Here is a 20398-nt window from a genome sequence, read left to right as displayed (position 1 = left end):
CCGTAAGGACCATGGGGAATAGCGGCTCCGCAGGAGACTGGGCACAAAAGTAAAAGCTTTAGGACTACCTGGTGTGCACTGGCTCCTCCCCCTATGACCCTCCTCCAAGCCTCAGTTAGGATACTGTGCCCGGACGAGCGTACACAATAAGGAAGGATTTTGAATCCCGGGTAAGACTCATACCAGCCACACCAATCACACCGTACAACCTGTGATCTGAACCCAGTTAACAGCATGATAACAGAGGAGCCTCTGAAAAGATGGCTCCCAACAATAATAACCCGATTTTGTAACAATAACTATGTACAAGTATTGCAGACAATCCGCACTTGGGATGGGCGCCCAGCATCCACTACGGACTACGAGAAATAGAATTATCGGTAAGTAAATTCTTATTTTCTCTGACGTCCTAGTGGATGCTGGGAACTCCGTAAGGACCATGGGGATTATACCAAAGCTCCCAAACGGGCGGGAGAGTGCGGATGACTCTGCAGCACCGAATGAGAGAACTCAAGGTCCTCCTCAGCCAGGGTATCAAATTTGTAGAATTTAGCAAACGTGTTTGCCCCTGACCAAGTAGCTGCTCGGCAAAGTTGTAAAGCCGAGACCCCTCGGGCAGCCGCCCAAGATGAGCCCACCTTCCTTGTGGAATGGGCTTTTACAGATTTTGGCTGTGGCAGGCCTGCCACAGAATGTGCAAGCTGAATTGTACTACAAATCCAACGAGCAATAGTCTGCTTAGAAGCAGGAGCACCCAGCTTGTTGGGTGCATACAGGATAAACAGCGAGTCAGATTTCCTGACTCCAGCCGTCCTGGAAACATATATTTTCAGGGCCCTGACTACGTCCAGTAACTTGGAGTCCTCCAAGTCCCTAGTAGCCGCAGGTACCACAATAGGCTGGTTCAAGTGAAACGCTGAAACCACCTTAGGGAGAAATTGAGGACGAGTCCTCAATTCTGCCCTGTCCGTATGAAAAATTAGGTAAGGGCTTTTATAGGATAAAGCCGCCAATTCTGAGACACGCCTGGCTGAAGCCAGGGCTAACAGCATTACCACTTTCCATGTGAGATATTTTAAGTCCACAGTGGTGAGTGGTTCAAACCAATGTGATTTTAGGAACCCCAAAACTACATTGAGATCCCAAGGTGCCACTGGAGGCACAAAAGGAGGCTGTATATGCAGTACCCCCTTGACAAACGTCTGAACTTCAGGAACTGAAGCCAGTTCTTTCTGGAAGAAAATCGACAGGGCCGAAATTTGAACCTTAATGGACCCTAATTTTAGGCCCATAGACAGTCCTGTTTGCAGGAAATGCAGGAAACGACCCAGTTGAAATTCCTCTGTAGGGGCCTTCCTGGCCTCGCACCACGCAACATATTTACGCCAAATACGGTGATAATGCTGTACGGTTACATCCTTCCTGGCTTTGATCAGGGTAGGGATGACTTCATCCGGAATGCCTTTTTCCTTCAGGATCCGGCGTTCAACCGCCATGCCGTCAAACGCAGCCGCGGTAAGTCTTGAAACAGACAGGGTCACTGCTGGAGCAGGTCCTTTCTTAGAGGTAGAGGCCACGGGTCCTCTGTGAGCATCTCTTGAAGTTCCGGGTACCAAGTCCGTCTTGGCCAATCCGGAGCCACGAGTATAGTCCTTACTCCTCTCCTTCTTATGATTCTCAATACCTTGGGTATGAGAGGCAGAGGAGGGAACACATACACTGACTGGTACACCCACGGTGTTACCAGAGCGTCCACAGCTATTGCCTGAGGGTCCCTTGACCTGGCGCAATACCTGTCTAGTTTTTTGTTGAGGCGGGACGCCATCATGTCCACCTTTGGTTTTTCCCACCGACTTGCAATCTGTGTGAAGACTTCTTGATGAAGTCCCCACTCTCCCGGGTAGAGGTCGTGCCTGCTGAGGAAGTCTGCTTCCCAGTTGTCCACTCCCGGAATGAACACTGCTGACAGTGCTATCACATGATTTTCCGCCCAGCGAAGAATCCTTGCAACTTCTGCCATTGCCCTCCTGCTTCTTGTGCCGCCCTGTCTGTTTACGTGGGCGACTGCCGTGATGTTGTCTGACTGGATCAGCACCGGCTGACCTTGAAGCAGAGGTCTTGCTAGGCTTAGAGCATTGTAGATGGCCCTTAGCTCCAGGATATTTATGTGAAGTGATGTCTCCAGGCTTGACCACAAGCCCTGGAAATTTCTTCCCTGTGTGACTGCTCCCCAGCCTCTCAGGCTGGCATCCGTGGTCATCAGGACCCAGTCCTGAATGCCGAATCTGCGGCCCTCTAAAAGATGAGCACTCTGCAACCACCACAGGAGAGACACCCTTGTCCTTGGTGACAAGATTATCCGCTGATGCATCTGAAGATGCGACCCGGACCATTTGTCTAGCAGATCCCACTGGAAGGTTCTTGCGTGGAATCTGCCGAATGGGATTGCTTCGTAAGACGCCACAATCTTTCCCAGGACCCTTGTGCATTGATGCACTGAGACTTGGCCTGGTTTTAGGAGATTTCTGACTAGTTCGGATAACTCCCTGGCTTTCTCCTCCGGGAGAAACACCTTTTTCTGGACTGTGTCCAGGATCATCCCTAGGAATAGAAGTCGTGTCGTCGGGATCAGCTGCGATTTTGGAATATTGAGAATCCAACCGTGCTGGCGCAGCACTATCTGAGATAGTGCTACTCCGACTTCCAACTGTTCCCTGGATCTTGCCCTTATCAGGAGATCGTCCAAGTAAGGGATAACTAAAACTCCCTTCCTTCGAAGGAGTATCATCATTTCGGCCATTACCTTGGTAAAGACCCGGGGTGCCGTGGACAATCCAAACGGCAGCGTCTGAAACTAATAGTGACAGTTCTGTACCACAAACCTGAGGTACCCTTGGTGAGAAGGGTAAATTGGGACATGTAGGTAAGCATCTTTGATGTCCAGAGACACCATATATTCCCCTTCTTCCAGGTTTGCAATCACTGCTCTGAGTGACTCCATCTTGAATTTGAACCTTTGTATGTAAGTGTTCAAGGATTTTAGGTTTAAAATTGGTCTCACCGAGCCGTCCGGCTTCGGTACCACAAATAGTGTGGAATAGTACCCCTTTCCCTGTTGCAGGAGGGGTACCTTGATTATCACCTGCTGGGAATACAGCTTGTGAATGGCTTCCAATACTGCCTCCCTGTCTGAGGGAGACGTCGGTAAAGCAGACTTTAGGAAACGGCGAGGGGGAGACGTCTCGAATTCCAATTTGTACCCCTGAGATACCACCTGAAGGATCCAGGGGTCCACTTGCGAGTGGGCCCACTGCACACTGAACTTCTTGAGACGGGCCCCCACCGTGCCTGAGTCCGCTTGTAAAGCCCCAGCGTCATGCTGAGGACTTTGCGGAGGCGGGAGAGGGCTTTTGTTCCTGGGAACTGGCTGTTTGCTGCAGCCTTTTTCCTCTCCCTCTGCCACGGGGCAGGAATGAGGCGCCTTTTGCCCGCTTGCCCTTATGGGGCCGAAAGGACTGCGCCTGATAATACGGCGTCTTCTTAGGTTGAGAAGCTACCTGGGGTAAAAATGTGGATTTTCCAGCAGTTGCCGTGGCTACCAGGTCTGATAGACCTACCCCAAATAACTCCTCCCCCTTATAAGGCAATACTTCCATGTGCCTTTTAGAATCCTCATCACCTGACCACTGCCGCGTCCATAAACCTCTTCTTGCAGAAATGGACAGCGCGCTAACTCTAGATGCCAGACAGCAAATATCCCTCTGTGCATCACGCATATATAGAAATGCATCCTTCAAATGCTCTATAGTCAGTAATATACTGTCCCTATCTAGGGTATCAATATTTTCAGTCAGGGAATCCGACCACGCCAGGCCCGCACTGCACATCCAGGCTGAGGCGATTGCTGGTCGCAGTATAACACCCGTGTGAGAGTATATACATTTTAGGATATTCTCCAGCTTTCTATCGGCAGGTTCCTTTAGGGCGGCCGTATCAGGAGAGGGTAGTGCTACCTGTTTAGACAAGCGTGTGAGCGCTTTATCCACCCTAAGGGGTGTTTCCCAACGTGCCCTATCCTCTGGCGGGAAAGGGTACGATGCCAATAACCTTTTAGGAATTATCAGTTTTTTATCGGGGGAAACCCACGCCTCATCACACACTTCATTTAATTCCTCGGATACAGGAAAAACTACAGGCAGTTTTTTCTCACCAAACATAATACCCTTTTTAGTGGTACTTGTATTATCAGAGATATGCAATACATTTTTCATTGCTTCAATCATGTAACGTGTGGCCCTAGTGGAAGTCACGTTTGTCTCCTCATCATCGACACTGGAGTCAGTATCAGTGTCTGTGTCTGCCATTTGAGGTAACGGCCGTTTTAAAGCCCCTGATGGCGTTTGAGACCCCTGGACAGGCACAAGCTGAGTAGCCGGCTGTCTCATGTCATCAACTGTCTGTTGTAAAGAGCTGACACTGTAACGCAATTCCTTCCATAAGCTCATCCACTCAGGTGTCGACTCCCTAGGGGGTGACAACTGTATAATAGGCAATTGCTCCGCCTCCATCTCATTTTCCTCCTCAAACATGTTGACACAATCGTACCGACACACCGCACACACACAGGGAATGCTCTGATAGAGGACAGGACCCCACTAGCCCTTTGGGGAGACAGAGGGAGAGTATGCCAGCACACACCAGAGCGCTATATATATACAGGAATACCACTATAAAATGTGCTTTTCCCTTTATAGCTGCTGTTAGTATTAAAACTGCGCCAAATTAGTGCCCCCCTCTCTTTTTTACCCTTTTCTGTAGTGCAGGACTGCAGGGGAGAGTCAGGGAGACGTCCTTCCAGCGGAGCTGTGATGGAAAATGGCGCCCGTGTGCTGAGGAGATAGGCTCCGCCCCCTTCTCGGCGGCCTTTTCTCCCCTGGGGGTTATATGTGGTGTATTTATGCCAGCCAAGGTGTTTTACATTGCTGCTCAGGGCGCCCCCCCCTAGCGCCCTGCACCCTCAGTGACCGGAGTGTGAAGTGTGCCTGAGTAACAATGGCGCACAGCTGCAGTGCTGTGCGCTACCTTGTTGAAGACTGATGTCTTCTGCCGCCGATTTTTCCGGACCTCTTCTTGCTTCTGGCTCTGTAAGGGGGCCGGCGGCGCGGCTCTGGGACCGAGCTCCGAGGCAGGGCCTGTGTTCGGTCCCTCTGGAGCTAATGGTGTCCAGTAGCCTAAGAAGCCCAATCCACTCTGCACGCAGGTGAGTTCGCTTCTTCTCCCCTTAGTCCCTCGATGCAGTGAGCCTGTTGCCAGCAGGTCTCACTGAAAATAAAAACCTAAAACTAAACTTTCACTAAGAAGCTCAGGAGAGCCCCTAGTGTGCACCCTTCTCGGCCGGGCACAAAAATCTAACTGAGGCTTGGAGGAGGGTCATAGGGGGAGGAGCCAGTGCACACCAGGTAGTCCTAAAGCTTTTACTTTTGTGCCCAGTCTCCTGCGGAGCCGCTATTCCCCATGGTCCTTACGGAGTTCCCAGCATCCACTAGGACGTCAGAGAAAACAGGGATACACACTACACAGTGATTTTACCCCTTATAGCTGCTTATATATCACAGATTGCGCCTAAATTTAGTGCCCCCCCCCCCCCCCCTCTCTTTTTTACCCTATGTAGTCTGGAACTGCAGGGGAGAGCCTGGGGAGCGATCCTTCCAGCGGAGCTGTGAGGGAAAATGGCGCCAGTGTGCTGAGGGAGATAGCCCCGCCCCTTTTCCGGCGGGCTTCTCCCGCTTTTTTTATACAGTTATGGCAGGGGATTTTACACATATATAGTCTTAAAGGCTATATTATGTGTTAATTTGCCAAGTAAGGTACTTATATTGCAGCCCAGGGCGCCCCCCCCCCCCCCCAGCGCCCTGCACCCATCAGTGACCGGAGTATGTGGTGTGCCTGGGGAGCAATGGCGCACAGCTGCAGTGCTGTGCGCTACCTTAATGAAGACCGAAGTCTTCTGCCGCCGATTTCCAGGAACGTCTTCTTGCTTCTGGCTCTGCTAGGGGGACGGCGGCGCGGCTCCGGGGCCGGACGACCGAGGCTGGGCCTGTGTTCGATCCCTCTGGAGCTAATGGTGTCCAGTAGCCTAGAAGCCCAAGCTAGCTGCAAGCAGGTAGATTCGCTTCTCTCCCCTAGGTCCCTCGTAGCAGTGAGTCTGTTGCCAGCAGATCTCACTGAAAATAAAAAACCTAAATATTACTTTCTTTCTAAGAGCTCAGGAGAGCCCCTAGTGTGCATCCAGCTCGGCCGGGCACAAAATTCTGAGGTCTGGAGGAGGGTCATAGAGGGAGGAGCCAGTGCACACCAGGTAGTCCTAAAGCTTTCTTTAGTTGTGCCCAGTCTCCTGCGGAGCCGCTATTCCCCATGGTCCTTACGGAGTTCCCAGCATCCACTTAGGACGTTAGAGAAATGATGTTTACTAATGTCATTTATCAAACAATTCTTTCCAACCAGCATTGACTGAATCCACACAAAGGGCCTGATTCAGATATGAACGTTAACTCACATGTGCTTTGTGACGTCACTCACAGTGCCCTGGATGAAGCGCCCAGATTGACAGGCTGTGTCCATTTCGGTTCAGGGACGGCAACGTGGAGCATTTGCCAAAAGGGGACGTGTCAGCCCCATTTTGGCATGCCGAGGCCAGGGCCTGCTGCGTCTAACGCAGATTTACTGTCCTCTGCAGCATATCATCACCGGGCATCCTGAATAACCTGTGGATTACTAATATACGTCCGACGGTCATACGGATAAGCCAATGCTGTGCCCTTGGACGCAACGGATCACAGGAGCCTGCAGTGGGCGTCTTAACTCAAAATGACCCCTGTGGCTTTTACACATTCCCGCACTGCTGATGCGTACAACTATGCAGCAAAGTTGCAAAATGACAACCACTTCTGAATCAGCCCATAAGCAGGTTTACAGGACACACGGTTTACAATAAAAGGCTCCAGCTGGCAGGATGGCATCAATACTCTAATAAAAGGCAACCTTTTCACATCTCTAAACCTTGTACACAGCTCTATGACTGTATTCTGTGGCTTTAGGCACCAAGTTTTGGAAAAGCTGTATTTTGCCAAAAGGAACTATAATAATACCCTTTTTTGTGTGAAATGGGAGCTTTAGGGAGCGCTTGGGCCTTTTCAACAATTCAAAAAAGTAATTAAGAACATTTTAAAATGTAAGGTAAAGATAAGGTAAAATATTATGTTTAGTTAATTCAATACATAACATAGTAAAACAAGAAAACTGGAAAAATACACAGGGCATGCCCAGAGTTGTAGTATCCCAAACTCCGCCATTACAGTCCAGGTCTTAAGGATATCCATGCTTGAGTCCAGCTGGTTAAATCAAATTGACTGAGGTACTAATTAAGCCACCTGTGCGCAAGCCTTGATATTCTTAAAACTTGGACAGTAAATGGCAGAGTTTGGGAAAACCCTCCTCTACAATCTTACAAATGGGGTTGAAGAAGTTGCTTGAAACCTGCAACTAGTTGCCTGCTTGTATAGTGGCTTCTTAGAACTGTCCATACATTTTAAACAAAAATAGCAAAGATAGCAAATGTCACAGTATAGGTTACTTACCTCTTCATCAACCTTATCCTGACTTGATCTTTGTTCTTCTGTTCTTTGAGCAGCTATCTCCATTGCCTTAAATAAAAAAATAAAAAATAGTTACCAGCAAAAAATCTCAGAGGAATAACAAAAACATCATTCTTGTAACTCTGTAAATGTAACATGTGACATCTGTTGGTACAGTCACATACAGCCTGCTGATGCTCCCGCTCCTCACAAATCCTCGGGTCTGGAGCTGTAGCACTCCACCGGGAGACCTTGCCCCTACTGAGGCCAGGGCATTGATGTGCCCACTCAGCATACCATGTCACCCTGCTTACATTACCACAGACTTCAGCATCTGCAACTAAAGATTTATGCTAATTAGTCCCTCTGTGGAACTACATACCAGTAAACACACTCTTACAGTCTCTAGACATCTTTCCGTCTTACCTGATTTTTTACTAGCATCTTGAGACCCTTTCTACTACACAATAGCTCTACTATGTTGCAGTGAGTCTGCCTGACTGGTCAAGCCTTAAACCACAGGACCTCTCTTGCTGCCACACAGCCTGCTTCATCTGTTCCAAATTGCTTACCTTACATTTGGCTAATCTCAGTTGTAGGACACCCACACACCCTCCACTAGTGTACCCTAACCTGTGGTAAGTGTGAGGCTATTTACTAACTATCGCGGTCTAGCCTCAATATGGGGGAATGTGGCCCATGGCAACCTTGATCAACATATACCTTTTTTTGTTGCTTCACCCCTCCCTTTTTGATGAAGATAGACAAGAAGTATGCTTGTAAAAAGGACACAAATTGCCCAGCTGATATCCCATCTAACTCAGATATGAGGCAATGCCTCAAAAATTACAACCTTACAACTACAGAAACTATCCAACTACCCTCTTCTCCGCACAATCTATCCACAAATTCCCTCTCCCAGATTGAAGATCTTCTACAAGCCATCATGGCCTCAGCTGAAGGGGCATCAACCAAGTATTACAAATTCTATACCTACAAAATGGGAGCTTCCTACCAAACAAGACATTGATGCCCTGGAGCATCAGACCAAATATTTTCACTGAAATAGCCACTATCAAGGCGAACCTCTCCTACTTGGGAATCAAACTGATGTTCCCTTGGTAGACTATCAAAACTGACTTTCTGAGGCCCGGTTACAACAAACCACTGCATTCAAAACTATCACCAGTAGGCTGGACGACCTCAATACAATTGCCATGTAAAATAACATGAGGGTTAATGATATCTTTGAGGACACTGCAACACAGGAAAATGATTGATTACCTTACCAGAATACTCAACAAAATAGTGTGTCACGACAATAAATCATTTATCAACAAGGTGCACCAAGCACTGTAACCTAGAGTGGACCCAACAGACACAACCAGAGATGTCGTAGGCAGCCGTACTATACGCAGAAGACATCTTTAGGAAAGTACACCGGAAGCTTAAATGGTATTAACACTGACAGTCAAAGAATTCAAATCTATCAGGATTACATTTCCTGACTGCTAAACTGAGAAAGCTGAATATTAAATATAGGCGGAGCTTCCTCTTCAGCCTCCAAGTCTCACAATTGAAAAACTTCTAACCCTGCGGATACCATGTGGTTTACTCCCATTTTGCTCAGATATAGGCATTTCACCTGTCCCTCTACTCCTCGGGTCTATTCCACCACTTTTTACCTAGGAGAAACCCCAATTGCAGAAATAACGTAACTTGGAGCAGCCCACCTGAGAGCCTAACGCAAATCACCTATTTTAAACATTCTGACTCTACATAGTGGGGGCAATTGAATTGTTGTTGCCGCCCTCTCGCAAGTGCCCGCCAGCAGCAATTCAATGGTTTCTGCAGACAGGCTTGCCCAGAATTAAACCCAGTATTTCTGGCCATGATCACTGTGCAAAAACAATGGATACCGAAACAATTGCATATTGCCTCATCTAAAGGGACAAGCGATATGCAATTATGGGCATCCATTAAACAACTGAATCGCCCCAATTGTCTTTATCATTATTGTTTCATTGTGTGATCTGACACCATGTCACTGCAAGGTTAAAAAGACTCACTGACTTCTTTGGACCTCTCATACTTTATTGTTCCCCTGGCATTTTTAGGTCACACTTCATTTTACATGGACTTTCCACAGATAAAGGTTTAGTAAGTATATGATATTTGGTACCAACGGTTGCACCTCAGAATCCATGTGCTTTAAGTGAGATGCAGCACTTATTCTAAAGGAATGTTATTTTCGCACACCACCATTTTCAGTAACAATAGCATGGGTAAGACACTGGGTTTTGCCATACTGCTCTCCTGTTGTTTGCCTTTTTCTGAAGTAGAGCGGTTTAACTTTGTAGAATGCCAAAAAGTGCTGGACCAAACTCTCCATGATAGGATTCTCATAGTGGAAGGTGATTGAAATTAGACTGTCCAGACCGAGACTGATACCTCCTGACTCTCACATAGGCATTCTTTGAAGATACACTGCAAGGTAAGACATAACCTACACGAACACCAGCTGGTAGATAGTTGTTGGCTTCAGAATCTAGGGTTAAGGGATTACAAGTTTTATTTAAGCCCGCTTGGGACCTGCATTAGACTCAAGTACTTCCTACTCCCACATAGATTTCTGTGCCAGATTAGACACACCTCTGTTTAGGTTTATTTATGTCATGACTTGGTCTGTCTACGCACTTATTACTATGACTCTCTGGATGACACGTCTCTCCTCCAATAGTACATGTGGAATCTGAATGAGCTCCTCCTTTGTGATGCATATAGTAAGCCTTAACTTGCCCAGGCAATTTCTGATTATTTTGAACACAATGAATACGGAGGAGGATGTCCAGTGCATGGGAAATTACTTCAACCAGGCTTCTACATTAAATAAACAAATAGCGGGAACCAAACCGTTGTTTCTGCAAAAGCTTAGACCCCTGAAAATGGCATATAAGATCTCCCTGACAGATATCAACCTTGCTGCGCTAAAGGAGACAAGGATAGAACTTAACAGGCTCTGCAGAAACTGTTACTTCTAATGGAGGAACGAGTCTGTCACGCTGTTGGTGAGGGCCTAGAGGGCGGTATAGTATATTGAAGCAGTTAAGGATCTGAATGGCAGGAATGCAAAGTAATAGGATTGCAGGTTGGGCTGGAGTGTGGCATTGACATAACTAACTATAAAATGTAAACTCCTTTCCCCTGAAACCATCATGCAACTACTTTTTTAAAAAGAGTCCGGAAAGGAGTTGCAGTAACCCAGTGAAACGGTTATACCAATCAAACAAACAATTAGCCTGAAAGGGAGGGGGCGCACACTGTGCCCTAGGTCCATGCAGTTTTTACAGGGACAGGAGTGCTTTGTGGGTGCCTGATGGCAGTGCATACCACTACTTCCTCCTTGGCAAGCTAGGAGCAGCTCCGTGCAGTACACAGTACCTAATTATAAAGAAAACATACGTTAAAAAAGAAAGGGGGGGGGGATAAGATTTTACTTACCGGTAAATCTATTTCTCGTAGTCCGTAGTGGATGCTGGGGACTCCGTAAGGACCATGGGAAATAGACGGGCTCCGCAGGAGACATGGGCACTTTAAGAAAGAATTTGTATTCTGGTGTGCTCTGGCTCCTCCCTCTATGTCCCTCCTCCAGACCTCAGTTAGAGAAACTGTGCCCGGAAGAGCTGACAGTACAAGGAAAGGATTTTGGAATCCAGGGCAAGACTCATACCAGCCACACCAATCACACCGTATAACTTGTGATAAACTTACCCAGTTAACAGTATGAACAACAACAGAGCATCAGATCAGCCCTGATGCAACTATAACATAACCCTTATTTAAGCAATAACTATATACAAGTATTGCAGAAGAATTCCGCACTTGGGACGGGCGCCCAGCATCCACTACGGACTACGAGAAATAGATTTACCGGTAAGTAAAATCTTATTTTCTCTAACGTCCTAGTGAATGCTGGGGACTCCGTAAGGGACCATGGGGATTATACCAAAGCTCCCAAACGGGCGGGAGAGTGCGGATGACTCTGCAGCACCGAATGAGCAAACACAAGGTCCTCCTCAGCCAGGGTATCAAACTTGTAGAACTTTGCAAAAGTGTTTGAACCTGACCAAGTAGCTGCTCGGCAAAGCTGTAATGCCGAGACCCCTCGGGCAGCCGCCCAAGAAGAGCCCACCATCCTTGTGGAGTGGGCTTTTACCGATTTTGGCAGCGGCAATCCAGCCGCAGAATGAGCCTGCTGAATTGTGTTACAGATCCAGCGAGCAATAGTTTGCTTTAAAGCAGGAGCACCCAGCTTGTTGGATGCATACAGGATAAACAGCGACTCAGTTTTCCTGACTCTAGTCGTTCTGGCTACATAAACCTTCAAAGCCCTGACCACATCTAGTAACTCGGAATCCTCCAAGTCACGAGTAGCCACAGGCACCACAATAGGTTGGTTCATATGAAAAGATGACACCACTTTTGGCAGAAATTGTGGGCGGGTCCGCAATTCTGCTCTGTCCATAAGGAAAACCAGATAGGGGCTTTTATGTGACAAAGCCGCTAATTCTGACACACGCCTAGCCGAAGCCAAGGCTAATAGCATGACCACCTTCCACGTGAGATATTTTAACTCCATGGTTTTAAGTGGTTCAAACCAGTGTGACTTCAGAAACTAAACACCACGTTAAGATCCCAAGGTGCCACTGGAGGCACAAAAGGGGGCTGAATATGCAGCACTCCCTTTACAACGTCTGAACTTCAGGCAGAGAAGCCAGTTCTTTTTGAAAGAAAATAGACAGGGCCGAAATCTGGACCTTAATGGAACCCAATTTTAGGCCCAAAGTCACTCCCGACTGTAGGAAGTGAAGGAAACGGCCGAGCTGGAATTCCTCCGTGGGGGCATTCCTGGCCTCACACCAAGCAACATATTTTCGTCATATACGGTGATAATGTTTAGCCGTCACGTCCTTCCTAGCCTTTATCAGCGTAGGAATAACCTCATCCGGAATGCCTTTTTCTGCTAGGATCCGACGTTCAACCGCCATGCCGTCAAACGCAGCCGCGGTAAGTCTTGGAACAGACAGGGCCCCTGTTGCAACAAGTCCTGTCTTAGAGGCAGAGGCCACGGGTCCTCTGTGAGCATTTCTTGCAGATCTGGATACCAAGTCCTTCTTGGCCACTCCGGAACAATGAGAATTGTTATCACTCCTCTTTTTCTTATGATTCTCAGCACCTTGGGTATGAGAGGAAGAGGAGGAAATACATAAAGCGACTGGAACACCCACGGTGTCACTAGTGCGTCTACAGCTATCGCCTGAGGCTCTCTTGACCTGGCGCAATACCTCTGTAGCTTTTTGTTGAGGCGGGATGCCATCATGTCCACCTGTGGCAGTTCCCACCGACTTGCAATCTGTGTGAAGACTTCTTGATGAAGTCCCCACTCTCCCGGGTAGAGGTCGTGCCTGCTGAGGAAGTCTGCTTCCCAGTTGTCCACTCCCGGAATGAACACTGCTGACAGTGCGCTTACGTGATTCTCCGCCCAGCGAAGAATTCTGGTGGCTTCCGCCATCGCCACCCTGCTCCTTGTGCCGCCTTGGCGGTTTACATGAGCCACCGCGGTGATGTTGTCTGACTGAATCAGAACCGATTGGTCGCGAAGCAGGGTCTCCGCTTGACGTAGGGCGTTGTATGTGGCCCTTAGTTCCAGGATGTTGATGTGAAGGCAAGTCTCCTGACTTGACCACAGACCTTGGAAATTTCTTCCCTGTGTGACTGCCCCCCACCCTCGGAGGCTTGCATCCGTGGTCACCAGGACCCAGTCCTGAATGCTGAATCTGCGGCCCTCGAGAAGGTGAGCACTCTGCAGCCACCACAGGAAAGACACCCTGGCCCTGGGGGATAGGGTGATTAACCAATGCATCTTAAGATGTGATCCACACCATTTGTCCAGTAAGTCCCATTGAAAGGTCCTCGCATGGAACCTGCCGAAGGGAATGGCCTCATATGATGCCACCATCTTTCCCAGGACTCGAGTGCAGTGATGCACTGACACCTGTTTTGGTTTTAATAGGTTCTTGACCAGGGTCATGAGTTCCTGAGCTTCCTCTATCGGGAGATAAACCCTTTTCTGGTCTGTGTCCAGAATCATGCCTAGGAAAGGCAGACGAGTCGTAGGAACCAACTGCGACTTCGGAATATTTAGAATTCAGCCGTGTTGCCGTAACACTTCCAGAGAAAGTGATACGCTGTTCAGCAACTGCTCTCTTGATCTCGCTTTTATGAGGAGATCGTCCAAGTACGGGATAATTGTGACCCCTTGCTTCCGCAGGAGTACCATCATTTCCGCCATTACCTTGGTAAATATTCTCGGTGTCGTGGAGAGACCAAACGGCAACGTCTGAAATTGGTAATGGCAATCCTGTACCACAAATCTGAGGTACGCCTGATGAGGTGGATAAATGGGGACATGAAGGTATGCATCCTTTATGTCCAGAGACACCATAAAATCCCCCCCTTCCAGGCTTGCGATGACCGCTCTGAGCGATTCCATCTTGAACTTGAACCTTTTCAGGTATATGTTCAGGGATTTTAAATTAAATATGGGTCTGACCGAACCGTCCGGTTTCGGTATTACAAACATGGTCGAATAATAACCCTTTCCTTGTTGAAGGAGGGGAACCTTGACCACCACCTGTTGAAGGTACAATTTGTGAATTGCAGCTAGCACTGTCTCCCTCTCGAGGGGGGAAGCTGGCAGGGCCGATTTGAGGTATCGGTGAGGGGGCATCTCTTCGAATTCCAGCTTGTATCCCTGCGACACAATATCTATCGCCCAGAGATCTAACTGGGAGTGAACCCACATGTGGCTAAAATTTCGAAGACGCGCCCCCACCGGGCCTAGCTTTGCCTGTGGAGCCCCAGCGTTATGCGGTGGATTCAGTGGAAGCTGGGGAGGACTTCTGTTCCTGGGAACTAGCTGTGTTGTGCAGCTTCTTTCCTCTGCCCCTGCCCCTGGCAAGAAAGGACGCACCTCGGACTTTCTTGCCTCTTTGTGATCGAAAGGACTGCATTTGGTAATACGGTGCTTTCTTGGGTTGTGAGGAAACAAATGGCAAAAAATTTGACTTTCCAGCAGTAGCTGTGGAGACTAGCTCCGAGAGACCCTCCCCAAACAATTCCTCACCCTTGTAAGGCAAAACCTCCATGTGCCTTTTTGAGTCGGCATCACCTGTCCATTGCCGAGTCCACAGGACCCTTCTGGCAGAAATCGACATAGCATTTATTCTAGAACTCAGAATACTAATGTCTCTTTGAGCATCTCTCATATATAGGACAGCGTCTTTTACATGCCCCAGGGTCATTAATATAGTATCCTTGTCTAAGGTATCAAGTTCCTCAGACAGGGTATCTGTCCATGCTGCTACAGCGCTACACACCCAGGCCGACGCGATCGCTGGCCTCAGTAAGGTACCTGAATGCGTATAAATGGACTTTAGAGTACCCTCTTGCTTTCTATCCGCAGCATCTTTTAGGGTGGCCGTATCCTGTGACGGCAGGCCTACCCTCTTGGATAAGCGTGTCAAAGCTTTGTCCACCCTAGGGAAGGAATTCCCAGCGTAACCTGTCCGTTGGCGGGAAAGGGTACGCCATAAGCATCCTTTTGGAAATCTGCAGTTTTTTATCTGGAGATTCCCAAGCCTTTTCACATAACTCATTTAGCTCGTGTGAAGGGGGAAAGGTCACCACCTGCCTTTTTTCCCCATACATATGAACCCTCTTGTCAGGGACTGGGGTTTCCTCTGTGATGTGCAACACATCCTTAATTGCTATAATCATATAACGGATGGCTTTAGCCAATTTTGGCTGTATTTTAGCATTATCGTAATCGACACTGGAGTCAGAATCCACGTCGGTATCTGTGTCAACAATTTGGGATAGTGGGCGCTTCTGAGACCCTGACGGCCCCTGCGACATAGGATCAGGCATGGGCTGAGACCCTGACTGTCCTGAGGCTTCAGCTTTATCCAACCTTTTATGCAAGGAATTTACATTATCATTTAAAACCTTCCACATATCCATCCAATCAGGTGTCGGCGCCGTCGGCGGAGACACCACATTCATTTGCTCCAGCTCTGTTTCCACATAGCCTTCCTCGTCGAACATGTCGACATAAGCGTACCGACACACCACACACACAGGGAATGCTCTTTTCGAAGACAGTTCCCCCACAAGGCCCTTTGGAGAGACAGAGAGAGAGTATGCCAGCACACACCCCAGCGCTATACAACCCAGGAATAACACAGTAACTTAATGTTAACCCAGTAGCTGCTGTTTTATATTGTTTTTTGCGCCTAATTATGTGCCCCCCCTCTCTTTTTACCCTCTTGTACCGTGTATCTGCAGGGGAGAGCCTGGGGAGCTTCCTCTCAGCGGAGCTGTGGAGAAAAAATGGCGCTGGTGAGTGCTGAGGAAGAAGCCCCGCTCCCTCAGCGGCGGGCTTCTGTCCCGCGTTTATGTACAATATTATGGCGGGGGCTCATACATATATACAGTGCCCAACAGTTTATATGTCAAACTTTTGCCAAGAGGTCCTAATTGCTGCCCAGGGCGCCCCCCCCTGCGCCCTGCACCCTTACAGTGACCGGAGTATGTGGGTGTATGTGGGAGCAATGGCGCAGAGCTGCAGTGCTGTGCGCTATCTCAGTGAAGACTGGAGTCTTCTGCTGCCGATTTCGAAGTCTTCTTGCTTCTTATGCTCACCCGGCTTCTGTCTTCCGGCTCTGCGAGGGGGACGGCGGCGCGGCTCCGTGATTGGACGACGAGGGTGAGATCCTGTTTAAGATCCCTCTGGAGCTAATGGTGTACAGTAGCCTAAGAAGCAGGACCTATCTTCAGAGAGTAGGGCTGCTTCTCTCCCCTCAGTCCCACGATGCAGGGAGTCTATTGCCAGCAGAGCTCCCTGAAAATAAAAAACCTGACAAAATACTTTCTTACAGCAAACTCAGGAGAGCTCACTGAACAGCACCCAGCTCGTCCGGGCACAGATTCAAACTGAGGTCTGGAGGAGGGACATAGTGGGAGGAGCCAGAGCACACCAGAATACAAATTCTTTCTTAAAGTGCCCATGTCTCCTGCGGAGCCCGTCTATTCCCCATGGTCCTTACGGAGTCCCCAGCATCCACTAGGACGTTAGAGAAATAAGATTTTACACTTACCGGTAAATCTATTTCTCGTAGTCCGTAGAGGATGCTGGGACTCCGTAAGGACCATGGGGAATAGACGGGCTCCGCAGGAAACATGGGCACTTTAAGAAAGACTTTAGACTCTGGGTGTGCACTGGCTCCTCCCTCTATGCCCCTCCTCCAGACCTCAGTTAGAGAAACTGTGCCCAGAGGAGATGGACAGTACGAGGAAAGGATTTTTGTTAATCCAAGGGCAAGATTCATAACAGCCACACCAATCACACCGTCTAACTTGTGATAAACTACACAGTTAACAGTATGAACAAACAACATAGTCCCGGTCCAAACCGATGAACTATAAGAAAACCCTTATGTAAGCAATAACGATATACAAGTCTTGCAGAAGAATTCCGCACTTGGGACGGGCGCCCAGCATCCTCTACGGACTACGAGAAATAGATTTACCGGTAAGTGTAAAATCTTATTTTCTCTAATGTCCTAGAGGATGCTGGGACTCCGTAAGGACCATGGGGATTATACCAAAGCTACCAAACGGGCGGGAGAGTGCGGATGACTCTGCAGCACCGATTGAGCAAACAGGAGGTCCTCCTCCGCTAGGGTATCAAACTTATAGAACTTTGCAAAGGTGTTTGATCCCGACCAAGTAGCTGCTCGGCACAACTGTAATGCCGAGACCCCTCGGGTAGCCGCCCAAGAAGAGCCCACCTTCCTAGTGGAATGGGCCTTAACCGATTTTGGCAATGGCAATACTGACGAAGAATGTGCTTGCTGAATCGTGTTACAGATCCAGCGAGCAATAGTCTGCTTTGAAGCCGGTGCGCCAACCTTATTGGCTGCATACAGGATAAACAGCGCCTCTGTCTTCCTGACCCTAGCTGTTCTGGCCACATAAATCTTCAAAGCCCTGACCACATCAAGTGACTCGGAATCCTCCAAATCACGCGTAGCCACAGGCACGACAATAGGGTGGTTCATATGAAAAGATGAGACCACTTTAGGCAGGAATTGAGGACGAGTCCTCAATTCTGCCCTATCCACGTGAAAAACCAGATAGGGACTTTTATATGACAAAGCCACTAATTCCGAAACACGCCTTGCAGAAGCTAAGGCCAACAACATCACCACCTTCCAAGTGAGATATTTCAACTCCACTGTTTTGAGTGGTTCAAACCAAGGTGACTTGAGGAAACTTAATACCACGTTAAGATCCCAAGGCGCCACCGGAGGTACAAAAGGAGGCTGAATATGCAGCACTCCCTTCACAAATGTCTGTACTTCAGGAAGAGAAGCCAATTCTTTTTGAAAGAAAATGGACAAGGCCGAAATGTGAACCTTTATGGATCCTAATTTTAGGCCCAAATTCACTCCTGTTTGAAGGAAGTGAAGTAGACGGCCCAAATGGAACTCTTCCGTAGGAGCAGTCCTGGCCTCACACCAAGAAACATATTTTCGCCATATGCGGTGATAATGTTTTGCTGTCACTTCCTTCCTAGCCTTAATCAGGGTAGGAATGACCTCCTCCGGAATACCTTTTTCCGCTAGGATCCGGCGTTCAACCGCCATGCCGTCAAAAATGCAGCCGCGGGAAGTCTCGGAACAGACAGGGCCCCTGTTGCAGCAGGTCCTGCCTTAGAGGAAGAGGCCACGGATCGTCTGTGAGCAACTCTTGCAGATCTGGATACCAAGTCCTTCGTGGCCAATCTGGAACAATAAGGATTGTTCTCACTCTTCTTTGTCTTATTATTCTCAACACCTTGGGTATGAGAGGCAAAGGAGGGAACACATAGACCGATCTGAACACCCATGGTGTCACCAGAGCGTCTACAGCTATCGCCTGAGGATCTCTTGATCTGGCGCAATATCGCTTCAGCTTTTTGTTGAGACGGGATGCCATCATGTCTATCTGAGGCAGTCCCCACCGACCCGCGATCTGTGCGAAGACTTCCTGATGAAGTCCCCACTCTCCCGGATGCAGGTCGTGTCTGCTGAGGAAGTCCGCTTCCCAGTTGTCCACCCCCGGGATGAACACTGCCGACAGTGCGCTTACATGATTCTCCGCCCAGCAAAGAATCCTGGTTGCTTCTGCCATGGCCACTCTGCTCCTTGTGCCGCTTTGGCGGTTTACATGAGCCACTGCTGTGACATTGTCCGACTGAATCAGAACCGGTTTGCCCCGAAGTAATGCCTCCGCTTGACGTAGGCCGTTGTATATGGCCCTCAACTCCAGTACGTTGATGTGGAGACAAGTTTCTAGACTTGACCAGAGACCTTGGAAATTTCTTCCCAGTGTGACTGCTCCCCAACCTCGGAGGCTTGCGTCCGTGGTCACCAGGATCCAGTCCTGAATGCCGAACCTGCGGCCTTCTAGGAGGTGAGCACTGTGCAGCCACCACAGGAGAGATATCCTGGCTCTGGGAGACAGGGTGATCCTTCGATGCATTTGTAAATGAGACCCGGACCATTTGTCCAGCAGGTCCAATTGAAAGGTCCTCGCATGAAACCTGCCGAAGGTACGATGCCACCATCTTCCCCAGGACACGTGTGCAGTGAAGCACTGAAACCTTTTTTGGCTTTAATAGGTTCCTGACCAGAGTGATGAGCTCCTGAGCCTATTCTATCGGAAGAAAAACCTTTTTCTGGTCTGTGTCCAGAATCAGGCCCAAAAAGGTCAGACGCATTGTAGGAACCAGCTGGGACTTCGGAATATTGAGAATCCAGCCGTGCTCTTGCAACGTCTTCACAGCCAGTGACACGCTGTCCAGTAACTTCTCTCGAGATCTCGCCTTTATGAGGAGATCGTCCAAGTATGGGATAATTGTGACACCCTGCCTGCGCAGGAGCACCATCATTTCCGCCATCACCTTGGTGAAAATTCTCGGGGCCGTGGAAAGCCCAAACGGCAACGTCTGAAATTGGTAATGACAGTCCTGTACCGCAAATCTCAGGAACGCCTGGTGAGGAAGAAAAATCGGAACATGAAGGTAAGCATCCTTTATGTCCAGGGAAACCATCCAAACCCCCCCTCCAGGCTGGCGATGACCGCTCTGAGCGATTCCATCTTGAACTTGAACTTTTTCAAGTACAGGTTCAGGAATTTCAGATTCAAAATGGGTCCGACCGAACTGTCCGGTTTCGGGACCACAAACAGGGTTGAGTAATACCCCTTCCCTTGCTGGAGAAGAGGAACCTTGACTATCACCTGTTCCAGATACAATTTTTGAATTGCAGTTAACACTAACTCCCTTTCTGAGGGAGAAGCTGGGAGAGCCGATTTGAAAAACCGGCGAGGAGGCATCTCTTCGAATTCCAGCCTGTATCCCTGAGAAACAATCTCTATTGCCCAGGGATCCACCTGTGAGTGAACTCAGACGTGGCTGAAAAATCGAAGACGTGCCCCCCACTTGAGCTGAACCCCCCCCCCCCAGGGAAGCCCCAGCGTCATGCGGTGGATTTTGCAGACGTAGGGGAGGACTTCTGCTCCTGGGAACTAGCTGTGTGCAGCTTTTTTCCCTTGCCTTTACCTCTGGCAAGAAAGGACGATCCCCGTACCTTTTTGCT

At 48.7% G+C, this 20398-nt stretch overlaps 1 protein-coding gene across 1 annotated transcript in view; it reads right to left on the bottom strand.

Moving 5' to 3' along the window:
* The window catches only part of RIOK1 (RIO kinase 1), a 207602-nt gene that overhangs the window by 32723 nt on the left and 154481 nt on the right, over positions 1–20398 (bottom strand). Inside the window, exon 13 of the mRNA XM_063923108.1 lies at positions 7638–7703. Coding sequence (XP_063779178.1) covers positions 7638–7703 — 66 coding nt within the window. The remainder of the gene's footprint in view (positions 1–7637; positions 7704–20398) is intronic.

This window comes from Pseudophryne corroboree, chromosome 5, assembly GCF_028390025.1.
Source record: "Pseudophryne corroboree isolate aPseCor3 chromosome 5, aPseCor3.hap2, whole genome shotgun sequence".
NCBI classification, from domain to species: domain Eukaryota; kingdom Metazoa; phylum Chordata; class Amphibia; order Anura; family Myobatrachidae; genus Pseudophryne; species Pseudophryne corroboree.
Note: the sequence above shows the minus strand (reverse complement) of the source record. Positions and strands in the feature narration are given on the sequence as shown.